The following is a 13,932-nucleotide window of genomic DNA, read 5'->3' as shown; positions in this document are numbered from 1 at the left end:
CAGGTGCCCTAAAAGGCCATTCGACTATGATTCACAATAATCACTCAAAATCAGTTGGAGGAGGCTCTCTCTCGCTTTCCCTTTATAAATAAAGAAAAAACTGAAAATAATCTGTCCCCAGTTTTAATAAGTCAAAAAATAAAATGAGCCTCAGTCTCCTGTGTATGACCCATTCATCCACCATAGCCTTTGTGGTTATTATAATAATAATAATAATACATTTTATTTAAAGGCGCCTTTCTTGGCACTCAAGGACACCGTACACAGTTACACAAATTGAGATTAAAACACATTAAGAATGAATTAATTAATTAATTAACAATAATAAAAATGAAATATAAAAATAAAAACAATACAAAAGTTATTGAACTACCACACACTACTGGGAGAAAACCTTTACTGATTAAAATACACTTATATGAACCTTGTGTTAAGAGAACAGGGAGAAATTAATTCGCAGCCTCTTGTGGCTGGTATGAGTATTACAAAACAAATACTGACAAAGAAAAAGCAAAAAAAACATCCACTTGCCTCTCAGGGCTTCCACAGTGTTGAAATTGCCATTTAAAGAAACTTGTGATGGACATTTTTCACTTTTCTGACCTTTTTAGATTAAATAAATTATACATTATTAAACAGGTGCAATGCTAACTTGGTTAATAGGATCATGACTGGAAAGATATGGTCTGTAATAAGATCAAGTTTTCTTCCAACTATTATGTTTTGTTAATTCCAAAGACTAAGTTGTTCATCCCCTATACACACTGCACCCCTCACTCTCTATATGAAGATGAACTTTCATTAAGTCATTACCTATGTTTTTGATTTAATTTTTCTTCTGTAGAGCACTTTGTGCTGTAATTATGTATGAAAGGTGCTACACAAAGTTTATTGTTATTATTATTATTATTATTAGTTGTAGTAGTAGTAGACTTGGGCTGATGTTTTATCAATTATTTATTATTAAAAAACTGATACATATGATACAATATATAATTTATGTTGTTAACAAAATTTGAAACATAAAATACAATCATATTTATGTATTTATATAAAAACACCTGAATCATAACATACAGTAATATAATTATGTGTTCATAGAGCGTGACAGCATGAACACATACCTGGATGTGAGTCAGTGTCAGTTTTCTGAGAGAGAACTGTATAATTTTGGACAAGCAGACAACGTGGACAACCTGATGGGCTGTTACTTCTCCCCACGCCTCCAGTAATGTTGGATGAACTATGTACAGATATAAAATCACAGCTTTTTCAGCCCAGCAGGCGTCTGAGCTTGGCCAAGTACTGACTGCAGAGACAAAGCAAGTCAAACAGCCATCTGTTAGTTTGTTTCATGTACAACAGCGATAATAAGGCCCTCTGAATGTATTTAGACAAGACACTGGCCTTGATTGGCTGTTCTTCTAAACACAGCCCAGAAATAGCCGGCTGCCGTATGCCTTAGCCTCTATCAGCAGAGAGTGAGAGAAGCTGTCAACAATTCCTCACAAGGAAAACCCATGAGCAGCATCTATGGCAGCTAACAACCAGTCATTTGGCAGGGGAGCAGTGTCAGCACTGTGACCGGACCAGGGTTGTTATCACATGAAACTGAAGAGGCATCACATTCAGAGCCCAGTGAATGTCAGGAAATCAACACCTCACTTGCTGTGTATCAAGTGTTTAGCCTGACTGTTGTGGACACCAGTTCTGTCATATGCAAAATATACTTAATTCTTCAATGTATGAGCCTCAGCTGCAGAGAAAACCAGACTTTTATTTAAAACAGGCTCATATTACCACAGGCCTTTACTAGCAGTATAACAGGAATATTCCATCATAATTTAGTGAGAAGCCTCATTAATTTCCATTAGACTTCTGTTACAAATTTCTGTTAAATGTAGATTTCCAGATCATTATTTCATGTTATACTACTGCTCTGTATGTTCAATAATGATATACATAGTGTATTATTATATAAATATACAGAGTATTATACAGAGTCTGTATAGTCAATAATTTGTTTTACTTTGCTTTTTTTTTTTTTTAACATTTTAAATTTTACTCCTTTCACACAGCTGTTTTATGTGAAAAGAGAAAATGCTTCTATTTTGAAAGACGACTTTATTGACATTGTTTGATAGCACCAGTAGAGAGAACTTGTGGTTGTGTGGTGTGTACTGTAACCACGAGGCTGCAGGAAGTGTTGTTTTATTGACAACTGAAAGAATGGCTAAGTAGAAAGGATGTGAATGAATTAGTGAATGAGAATAGTTTGTGTTAATCACAGCAGAGTGGTGAGTGTGACATGATGCTGCTGATGAATTATTGCTTTTGAACAGCGAGGAACAGAAACCAGCACAGTCACACACATGTCATCACTGTGAATGTCTTACATTCTTACATACTCTCTGAATCACTCAAAGCTCCTTTGACTGCTTACAGATGATGTTTTCTTTCATGTGCATGGATCTCGATCTGTTTCTCTGATGTAATCAGTCTCTTCCTCATGATATCAATATGTTCATCTCTCACCCCAACCAAGGTCTAGAGAAACCTGGTGTCATGTTTGATGACCAGCTCTCCTTCTCTGACCATGTTGCATCATCTCCTGGCATCCACCCAGTTCTTGCTCCAGACCATGGTTATTTCTCAGTGCTCTTCTGGTAGACCTCCCTTCACACAGTGAAACCCTCACAGATGATCCAGAATGCAGAAGTCCGTCTGGTCCTCAATCATCCTAAAAGGTCACATGTCACTCTGCTGCTCATCGACCTCCACTGTCTACCCATGACCTCCTGAATCAGGTTCAGTCTCTAATGCTGCCTTCAGAGTGACTTCTGGGTCTGCTCCATCTACTTGAACTCAATCATTCAGCCTGATGCTTCTTCTCAACCACTGAGTTCCTCCAGTGAATGTGGTCTGTCATCATCATCCCTGCACACAAGACAGTCTCAGTCCAGATTCTTCTCGTCTGTGGTTCCCTGATGGTAGAACAAGCTACCAAAGTCTATCAGAGCAGGAGTGCCCCTCTATATTCAAGAATCTGTTGAAGACTCATCTCTTCAGAGAGCACCTCCTCTCCTAACACCCTATCACCCGAACATGTCTAACTAGCTCCTACTGTGAACTGCACTTATTAAATACATGTAGTACTTAGTACTTACACCTAGGCCTCCTACTGCACTGAAGCTTCAGTGATGTCCCTCACTGGTAGTCATGTAATATGTTCTCTCTTCTGTTTGTTAGTAATGTACCTAATTACCTTTCATGTAATGACTCTGATTTCTTCATTACTCTTCTTTTAAATACATTTTTACTAAATAAATTCCATAATACTTTATGCCTCCATAGTCAGAGCCTGAACCCCCACCCCCCCCACCCCCACCTTACCCCACACACACACACACACATGCAGTGACAGGTGGTGGTCATTTATCAGACGGACTATAATGAGAGCATTAATCCAACCCACTGGAATGAGGTCAGAAATACCCTGAGTCACCAAGGCCTCCCAGCTGGACGGCTCTGTAACTCAGCCGTGCTGTGTGTGTGTGTGTGTGTAGCCCACTAAACAACGCTTGTTTACTGTCTCTGCAGGTAAAGCTTGATGATGCAACACTGACTCAGAGGGTACCAGTGATCTTGTTTCCATGGCACAGCGTGGTTGTCAGGGGTGATGGTACTCTTAGGCGTGTGAAGAGGGACTGGGTCATTCCGCCTATCAACGTCCCCGAGAACTCACGAGGACAGTTCCCCGAGGACCTAGTCAGAGTAAGACACACACACACACACACACACACACACACACACACACAGGCAGACCAAATGGTATTCCAGCAGTCGGGAGCATAAAACCTAAAAGCAGCTTCACCATTTTTGCATTTAACTCTTGCGATACCGGAGAGCGTGTACCATCTGACCAGTCCAACCAGCCTGTCAGAGACACACTGTGGAGCAGGGGAGTGCAGAGCTCTCTATACAGAAAGTGTAGAATGAAGTTGAAGCAGGATACCTGGCTCACATGGGACAGAAATGTTTAAGTCCATGATTGTGCAGCATACATGATGCTGTGAAACATAAATAAACTGAACAGCAGAGGACCAAGAACTGATCCCTGAGGGACACCAGATATAACGTCTAACTGTCTAAACATAATGGTGAGATTTGCTGAGAGATGTGTGCTGCAGGTTTTCAGCTCCTTGACTGACTGGTTCCTCCCTCCACACAGAGGTGGGGCTTCAATGACATCACCAATCTCAGGAAATAAATGATCTTCATTACAAAATATTTACTTTGGCTAACTCCACCTGAGAAGAACTGTTAGAATCACTGAAGATATTACTTAAAGGTATTATAAACGGACATGAAATATTAGACAAAGAATATGTGAGGTACAGACTGAACTACAACCAGACAGAGAGAGAGATGGATGGATGGAGCAGTAGATGGTGTTGATAGGGATGAGACTGCTTGTTAACCTTACAGTAAATCAGATACTGTGCACATTAAAGGTCCATATAATAAAAAGGTAGATATCTGTTTTTTGATTATAAAGCAGGTCTACGTTGTAATACTAAACTCCATATTTTCTCTTCTACTGTGTTTTATTTGAAGTGTTGATCCATAAGATATATTTGTGGATTTAAGAACCAAAAACCATCTCAATGTAGTTTTACATCTTTCTACATCTTACATATAGTCTTACATCTAGTAACAACAGTCAGTGGGCCAATCAGAAGAGAGACTCTGAACCTCTCTTCTGATTGGCTGACTGAATGATCCAATATGTGGACTGAGCGCTTTGATACTTTCACAATAGAACCTAGAACCTAGACCTGATATCACTGTGCAGGATACCACGGTGCAGGATATCACTGTCAGGATTAGGGATGTCACGATACCAGAACTTTAGTAGTCGATACCAATACCAGTGAAATTCCACGATTCTGAATATCTATTTTTACCATGGTAAAAAAAAAAAAAAAAAAAACACACACACACAATAAATCCCATGTACTTTCTCTTTCATTCCTTTATTGAAAAATATCAATAAAAAACAAAAAACAAAGTGGCATGTAGCCTTCAAGAATTTAAAATAAACAATACTATGTACTGGGTACTGTCCCGCTTTTTGCCACGTGGTGTCAACTTGGTACCGAAGTATCGGTTCTGGTGACAACCCTAGTCAGGATATCACTGTGCAGGATATCACTGTCGGGATATCGTTGTCAGGATATCATCGTCAGGATATCACTGTCAGAATACCACTGTGCAAGATACCACTGTCAGGATACCACTGTGCAGGATATCACTGTCAGGATATCATTGTCAGGATATCATTGTCAGGATATCACTGTCAGAATACCACTGTGCAAGATACCACTGTCAGGATACCACTGTGCAGGATATCATTGTCAGGATATTACTGTCAGGATAAAACTGTCAGGATATCACTGTCAGGATACCACTGTCAGGATACCACTGTGCAGGATATCATTGTCAGGATATTACTGTCAGTATAAAACTGTCAGGATACCACTGTCAGGATACCACTGTGCAGGATACCACTGTCAGGATACCACTGTCAGGATACCACTGTCAGGATACCACTGTCAGGATACCACTGTGCAGGATACCACTGTCAGGATACCACTGTCAGGATACCACTGTGCAGGATACCACTGTCAGGATATCACTGTCAGGATATCACTGTGCAGGATACCACTGTCAGGATATCACTGTGCATCGTTTGCTGAGTGTTTCCTGTTCCCGCCTGAGGTGACACAGACATATCCAGGTCAGACTAACACAGTTCAGCTGCTCTTGTGTTTGATTCTGTCTTTACCTTTAAACCAGGAGTAACTGACAGAAGCTGCAGGAGATGACACAGTGAGCACATGAAGTTGATGTTCTCCTCTGATATAGGACCCAGCTCTGTCCTGTGTGTAGTGCATGAACTGTGAACTGTTCCCCTCTCTCTCTCTGCTTCAGATCCGCTCAGACCGAGACAAGAACCGGATGCTGCGCTACAGTGTGACAGGCCCTGGGGCTGACCAGCCTCCCACCGGCATCTTCATCATCAACCCCATCTCAGGCCAGCTGTCCGTCACCAAGCCTCTGGACAGAGAACACATCTCCAACTTTCATGTAAGACAGTCTACATGTGACAGCAGAGCTCAGCTTCATGTTTGACATCAGCAGCTCAAACCTAAAACAGTGTACCTGAGAACCTCAGTGTAGTGTCGAAGGGTAGAGTTAGTATCTGTGCTGCTCTCACTCTTTCCCTCCCAGCACATCTCTCCTGTTTCCTCCTCTCAATAACCATCTCACATCAGAAATAGATTCACACTGTTCATGTCAATCACACTCTGTCCCAGACATTATAACTGAAAAAGTCTGACACTCAAATGTTGTGATCTGTAGCACAGAGTTAGAGAAGCAGCGCAAACAGAAGCATGCCCTGGATCACGCTCGGTGGCCGTAGAGGAAGTGCTCTCCAGAGACTGTGGAAGTAATGTGGAGCTGTTTCTAAATAAACTACAGCATCACATTCCTCTTAATGAAGGAACAAGTAACTCAGAGCAACACACACAGACGGATGTGCACACTGTCTGTCAGAAGGACAGAAGGAAAAAATATATAAAATCACCTGCATCATATCATTTAGAGAAAAGTTGAACACTGTTTGTGTGAGCTGCAGCCTCTGTGTGTTTGAAGCTTCTGGTCATGATTCCTCTCTTCATCACTGATGATGAAAGTCTTCTTCACCTGTTTTATAGCCATACAAGTTTTTTTTCTTTCATCCTCAGGACTCAGTCGACCAATTCCTTTTGTATTCTCCAGTTTCCCTGTAAACACATTTTTTATAGAAAAATACACAACTGTTGATTTTTGTTTTTGTTGAACCTCATCATCTTCCCCACCTGCACAGTCACCTCTTCACTCCTCACACTGACACGCGCCAACACCTCTCACTGAGCTCTTTGTGTTGAAACAGCATCACAGCTGCACAGCAAACATTTACAAACATTCTTTAAGTTAAAATTTTCCTTAAGGTCTGAGTTAAGGTTTACTTAAAATAAAAAGAGATGCATAAAACAACCTAAAGTCGTCTCCTTAAGGTTTCCTTAAAATGTTTACTAAGGTATTCAAGGTTTTCTTGTTATCTCAATCTTACACTTAAGGAATCACTTGAAGTCAGTTAAACCGTTACACAAAAGAACCTTAGATTAGATTAGATTAACTTTATTTATCCCACAACTGGGAAATTCATTTACCACAGCAGAGAAATAAACATCTATAGAATAAACATCTATGGAAATATACAACAAAAATATACCAAATATACACTAATAAATACAATATACACAATACACACGATATGTACATGAGAAAGTGCAAGTTTGCACATAGTCAGGAAGAGCAGGAGTTGTGGAGTCTGACAGCTGCTGGAATGAAGGACGTTGTGATCTGAGCGTCCCAGCGGGGGGAGGGGGGATGAGGTGTATGCATTTCTGATATTAGCATACAACAAGTCCAAAGTTTTATTGTCCCTGGTGTGACAATCCACATACTGGGTGAAGGTAGGAAGAGCAGAGCACAGGGACGTGTGGTTGAAGTCTCAAGAGATGAGGAGGAGGGAATGGGGTTGCTGGTTTAGGAGTTGATAGACAACACTATTGATCTGGTCTGTGGCTGCAGCGCCGACGGCCGAGGGGGGGGTGTACACAGTCACCGCAATGACATGTGAAAACTCTCTCGGGAGATAGTACGGCCGCATGCTAACCGCTAACAGCTCCAAGTCTCTAGTGCAGAGTTGTTCCTTGACACTGATGTGTCCAGGGTGGCACCATCTCTCATTAACGAACACAGCAACCCCTCCTCCCTTCTTCTTCTTACCGCACTCCGTGGTTTTCCTGTCCGCCCGTACCAGTTGAAATCCGTCCAGTGTGACATGTGAGTCGGGAGAAAGTTCACTCAGCCACGTCTCCGTGAAGCACATGATGCTACACTCACGAAACTCTCTCTGAAGCCGGGTTAGCGCAGTAAGCTCTTCCATCTTGTTTCACCGTTCCATCACCGTTTTTTTCCCGCTTCTCTGGATCTCCTCAGGGATCTCTGGCCGCCCAGCATAGTGAAGGGGTGTGTGGGATACAGCTAACAGCTGGTCCCGAGTGTAAATAATGGGTCCGTGGTAGAGTGAGTCTCCCGACGTTGCATCAAAAAGTTCAAAAAATAGCAAGAGGCAAAACACGACTGTAAAAGTATAAACACCCATTGCTGCACTTGCTTGTGCAGTGTAATACGAGAAGAAATCACACTAAGTAGTAAAAGAAAAAAAAAGCGGGATCAAAGTAAGAAAACTACTAAAGGTAGCTCTGATAAATGAAGAAGCTTGAAAATCCTAAGAAGAGTGGGTGAACACCCTTAATGATTCTGTGTTACTCACTTCTTCTAATGTTACCAACTTGCCAGAAGTGACAAACACGTATCACAAGCTAATGCCAGCAAACAAGCGGTTGCCATGGAAACAGTAGAATTTTACCACTGTAGCATCTTTTTTTACTGCAGTGAATTACTTTTCCTTCACTAAGGAAACCTCTTAAGAGATTCTGTTCAACATCCTTAAGTAACTCCTTTAGCTAAACAGAAATTAAACCTTAATTGTTGTACTTAAGCAGAAAACTCAAGGTGTTTTGAGCAACTGGCCCCAGGTGTCCAGTTCCTTTTAACTTTTGTGCAGAGTTGTTCTTTGTTAAAGAGCGTGTGTCTCCCACATTGTTTTATGTTGACGTTAACTGACTCTGCATTTTAATGTGGTATCTATTATTGTATTTTAAACTTTTAAAATGTGCTGAAGCTCAGAGCCTGAAGAACAAATGTGTAACTGTCCAAATGCCTCTGAACTGTAGAATGCAGGTTACACTCACACAGTGTGTGCTGAGGAAGTGAGCACATCTCAGATGATTTCCCTCCTGTGAATCTGCTATCACCATGTCAGCAGCTGTTTTTATTTTTCATCTGTGCTGTCGTTCTCTCCTGGATATATCCTGTCTCACGCACAGAGATGAAGGAGTCAGTGTTTAAAGAGACTCTGCCTGTTTGCTCACTATATCTAATACAGTCACATCCACCTGAGAGAGCACAGTCTAACCTTTTGATCTGCAGGAATGCACACACACCACTCACACAGGGGAGTGGAAATCTGGAGTTGCAGCAGCCTGATTTGCATTAAAGCCGTCTGATGAATATGCATGTGATTGGATGTAGTTGTCAGAACTGGGAGCTGAGATTGGCCCCATGTTTATTCATGAGGGGCTTTGGCTCTTTGAGAGCCGGTACAGATGCTACATCTACTGCAAAGGAATGACTTATCAAGGGTCCAGACCTGTGGCTCTATTCAACATGTCTGACCATGTGATACTGAATAAATACTCTGAGGCCTGCTGCTGGATTTTCAGTTTCATTATGTTTATTCAAGTTACATAAAAACTGAAATCATTTGTTTTGTAAAGAGTGATGTTGATTAAGTAGTTGTGATGATTTTAAGTTTTCATCTTTGAGCTGAGGTAACCTCAATCAGACCCTGACTTTTCATCCCGTTCCTCCAGTAGCTCAGATCCTGGATCTAGGTTTAATATCTACAAAACTGTGACATCACCAGCAGCCTGTGTTCATTGCTAATTAGCAAATGTCAGCAAGCTAATAGAAAACAATCCTTGCTAAACATCAGCATTTTAGCATGAAGCTGATATTTGGAGCTGCACACTTAACCCGTGTGTGTGTGTGTGTGTGTGTGTGTGTGTGTGTGCAGTTGCGAGCCCACGCTGTGGACCTGAATGGGAATCAGGTGGAGAATCCCATCGACATTGTTATCAACGTCATCGACCAGAACGACAACAGACCAGAGTTCACACACACTACCTTCAACGGCTCTGTACCTGAGGGATCCAAGCCAGGTACACTCCCACACACAAACACACACACACACACACACACACACACACACACACACACATACGTCTAACAAACTAATTTAATCCCTCCTCACTGACGTGTCTGTTGTCTTGCTGTGTTCCCAGGATCCTTTGTGATGACAGTGACAGCAGTGGACAAAGATGATCCAAAAACTGCCAATGGGATGCTGCGGTATAAGATCCTCTCCCAGAATCCCCAGAGCCCCTCCTCCAACATGTTCACCATCAACAACAAAACTGGTGACATCATCACTGTGGCAGCGGGCCTGGATCGGGAGGTGTGTGTGTGTGTGTGTATTTGTGTGTTTGTGTGGACATGTGTGAGGCTCATCCCTAACCCCATATGGAGCAGCTGCTCCTCAGCCTGTGAGTGCAGCCTGCAGGGTTTCCTGCAGAGACGGCTCAGTAGATCGTTCTGCCCTCTGCTTCTCTAGAGGTTGTTGCAGAAGCTTCAGAAAATGAACACATTCTTTCATCTTAAATAATTCTGTCGTTCTGTATTCATTCATGCAACACTGTTCACACTGAACCTTGAAGGATTACTGGTTTAACACAATGAGCTTTCAACCACATCTCAAGGTCTTTGACTGCAAATAGAGTTTACTTAGTTGTTATGGAGATCTGTCATCATGTGACCTCAGCATGGGACAGGTTTAAAAACAAAGACAAGAAGGGACTGTCAAATGAACTGTAATTAATCTAAATTATCATTTAAAATATGTTGACTATATTAAAAGTCTTTCACACTAAATGAGGTTTAACTCGACTGTGTTTCTGTCATTGAACTGATCCTATTCTGCTTTTGAATTAAGAAGCTCATTATATTTATGTCATTACATCTGCAGTCATTTTCTCTCTGAACACTGTTGTTAACACTGAGTCATCAGCTGTGATGCTGCTGAGACACACAGTTTAATTACATTTACATCAACTATTACCTGTGCTGCCATGTTTGAACTGTAATGATGATGATGATGATGATGATGGTGGTGATGATAATGATGATGATGATGATGATGGTGATGATGATGATGATGATGACGACCCTCTCTGTTTTCTGTCTGACTGTAGAAAGTCACCCAGTACACCCTGATCATCCAGGCAACTGACATGGAGGGAAACCCCACGTATGGCCTGTCTAACACTGCCACCACTGTGATCAGGATCACGGATGTCAACGACAACCCCCCTGAATTCACCACAGACACAGTAGGTCCACACACACACACACACACACACACACACACACACACGCTACACACATACGCACTCACACACTCTAAGGGGGAATCTAATGGCTATGAAGCAGCACTGAAGCTGTGAGCATTTATTGGCAGTGGCAGATGGTGAAGGAGCAGAGAGCCAGTGAAACATCCAGTGTGTTTATGCCTCAGTTTGACTGAGCAGGTTGGACATGAGGAGCAGTGCTTATGGGAAATGTGGTCTTTATTTTGGGAAACAGCAGAACTGAGCTGCTGAGAGACAGAGGACATCGTGTCCATGTTGGTCTCAGTTCATTACACTGACATACTGATGCCGTCTGTCTGTCTGTCTCTTTGACTGTTTGTCTGTCTGCCTGTCTGTCTGTCTGACTCTATTTGTCTCTCGAATTGTCTCTCTGTCTGGCTCACTCACTCTCTGTCTGTCTGTCTTTCTGTATGTCTCTCCATCTGTCTCTCTGTCTCACTCTCTCACTCTCCGCCTGGCTGTTTGTCTCTCTCTCTCTGTGGCAGTTCTTCGGGGAGGTCCATGAGAACAGGGTGAATGTGATCGTAGCTAACCTGACAGTGACAGATAAAGACCAGCCTCATACTCCGGCCTGGAGCACTGTGTACCGCATCATCGCTGGAGATCCCACGGGACGCTTCTCCATCCCCACTGACCCCACCACCAATGAGGGCCTGCTAACCGTGGTCAAGGTGGGATTTTAAGACCCTTGGTTTTAACAGTTGTACATTTAGCGGTTGAACTGAGCTGAAACACAATACTTACATTTAACAGTGTGATCCTCAGGCTCTGAGTCAGTATTGTTTGCTGCCATATTATTTTCATTACCAGTAGGGACGGGTATCGTTAAGAATTTAACGGTACTACTACTTTTATTGAGACCACTAACCGATCAGGAACTTCAGCGGTACTTTTGTAAGAAAAAAACAAAACAAATGAAGAACAGAGTTAACATTGCTTATTTTCTCATGCATTGCTTAACAAATGAACAAAGAACGTGGCCATAGCAATCAGATGGCTATTGGTTATGGCTATGTGGCTCCAGGCTGCAGCATACAGAACACACATGACACAAGGACGGATGAACTACAAGCTAGTTGGTCGAAAACTGTAAACTGTACACTATTCCGTCTGTGTGAGATCGCTCATGTTTCCGCTCTCACATGCAAAAGTCTGAACCACACTAAAAAACGTTTAGCTCTCTCTGCCATTGACACTAAAAGCAGGGTTTGTGTCTCTGTGCTGCACTGTGCTCTGGCGCCCCTCACACAGGGAGAGAGAGAGAGAGAGAGAGAGAGAGTCTTAATTTCTCAAGTACTGAAAGCAGAACCGATAACGCTGGAGCTTATCGATACTCTGTTCTTTAAAAGTTTAGCCCCAGGGCCTGTTTGATACTAGGTTTCGGTACCCATCCCTAACTACCAGGAGACCAGGACCAGGAGAAGAAAGACGCAGAAGGACCCAGATCCAGAGGCCCAAAGTCAAACCAGATGTGAAACAGAGTGTAGCTCAACTACAATAACCACCGCTCCAGTTTTCACTGTCATCAGACTAATAATAAGTTCAGTGAACAAAGGTAGTTTTCAGGCAGGTTCTGTGAGGATCTACAGGAAGCAAATATCTCTGAGTGTGAAAGTTTGTTCTTGACTTGTTGAATTTCATGGACCATGTTAACCCCCACACCCCGCCACCCCCCTCGCGCTCTCTCTATACAGCCAGTAGACTTTGAGCTGACCCGCTCCTTCATGCTGACAGTGGAGGCGGAGAATGAGGTCCCGCTGGCCCGAGGCATCCACCTGCTTCGCCAGTCCACGGCAACCGTCTCCGTACGCATCCTGGACATCAACGAGAGTCCAGAGTTCAGCCCCAACCCCAAGTCCATCAAACTGGAGGAGGGTCTGCCTGCCGGGTCTCTGCTCACCACCTTCACTGCCCAGGACCCAGACCGCTTCATGAGACAAACTGTCCGGTAAGACCCTCACTGGAAACCAGCCTTTGATTTATTGGAATTAATTCTAAGGTAACTGTCAGTGAGAGAATCAGCTTATTATTAAGAATTTAAGGTAACCTTGGACTCGGTTACAATATTTTATCTATTTATACAGTGCGTGTCTGAACCTCTGTGACTGTCAGAGTTCACTGATGGTGGAGTGGGTGGTGCCACCAGTGGTCTGCAATAAACCTTCACTGGATGCATAAATGAAATATCAAACAAACAAAGTAAAATGATACCATTACCATGATCTACAGATCAAATAAAATCAGTTAAACATTCATATAATGGTTGAACATGATGAATTCAGACTGATTGTGTCCTACAACACCTGTAACATCTCCACAATATGACATGATATAATCCTCAATTACTGTTTACAACTCAACTAAAACACATTCACATATATAATCCACATTCACTCTGTTCATCATGCACTATCCACTGAGGAAAAAGGAAGAAAGAAATAAACTGACAACATGTGGCACTCACTGAGTATGCAGGGTTTCCTAGTCAGATCTACAGGGGCTGTATCCCAGCAACTACCCAGCAATGGTGACACCCTCATTTTCATTGGTGAGACTTTGGCCCGTAAAAGATTTATTAACCTGAAGAAGACATTGTTCTTATTTTATATCCAGTAGCTGCAAAAAGCAAAGTAACTGTTAATAAATACATAATAAAGTATGAATTAATCTTAAAAAAGCAACAAAAAAGTCTTAGTAAAGGTTT

The 13,932-nt window shown here is 42.2% G+C and overlaps 1 protein-coding gene across 2 annotated transcripts in view; it reads left to right on the top strand.

Annotated features, from left to right (window-relative positions):
* Window positions 1-13,932, top strand: part of LOC130170725 (cadherin-2-like) — a 72,659-nt gene that overhangs the window by 36,190 nt on the left and 22,537 nt on the right. For both annotated transcript variants that reach the window (XM_056378310.1, XM_056378311.1), the window contains exons 4-10: window positions 3,601-3,774; window positions 5,995-6,150; window positions 9,818-9,962; window positions 10,086-10,258; window positions 11,052-11,189; window positions 11,714-11,899; window positions 12,923-13,176. In XM_056378310.1, coding sequence (XP_056234285.1) covers window positions 3,601-3,774; window positions 5,995-6,150; window positions 9,818-9,962; window positions 10,086-10,258; window positions 11,052-11,189; window positions 11,714-11,899; window positions 12,923-13,176 — 1,226 coding nt within the window. The remainder of the gene's footprint in view (window positions 1-3,600; window positions 3,775-5,994; window positions 6,151-9,817; window positions 9,963-10,085; window positions 10,259-11,051; window positions 11,190-11,713; window positions 11,900-12,922; window positions 13,177-13,932) is intronic.

The sequence above is a fragment of the Seriola aureovittata genome, chromosome 6 (genome assembly GCF_021018895.1).
Source record: "Seriola aureovittata isolate HTS-2021-v1 ecotype China chromosome 6, ASM2101889v1, whole genome shotgun sequence".
In the NCBI taxonomy this organism is placed as follows: Eukaryota; Metazoa; Chordata; class Actinopteri; order Carangiformes; family Carangidae; genus Seriola; species Seriola aureovittata.
Note: the sequence above shows the minus strand (reverse complement) of the source record. Positions and strands in the feature narration are given on the sequence as shown.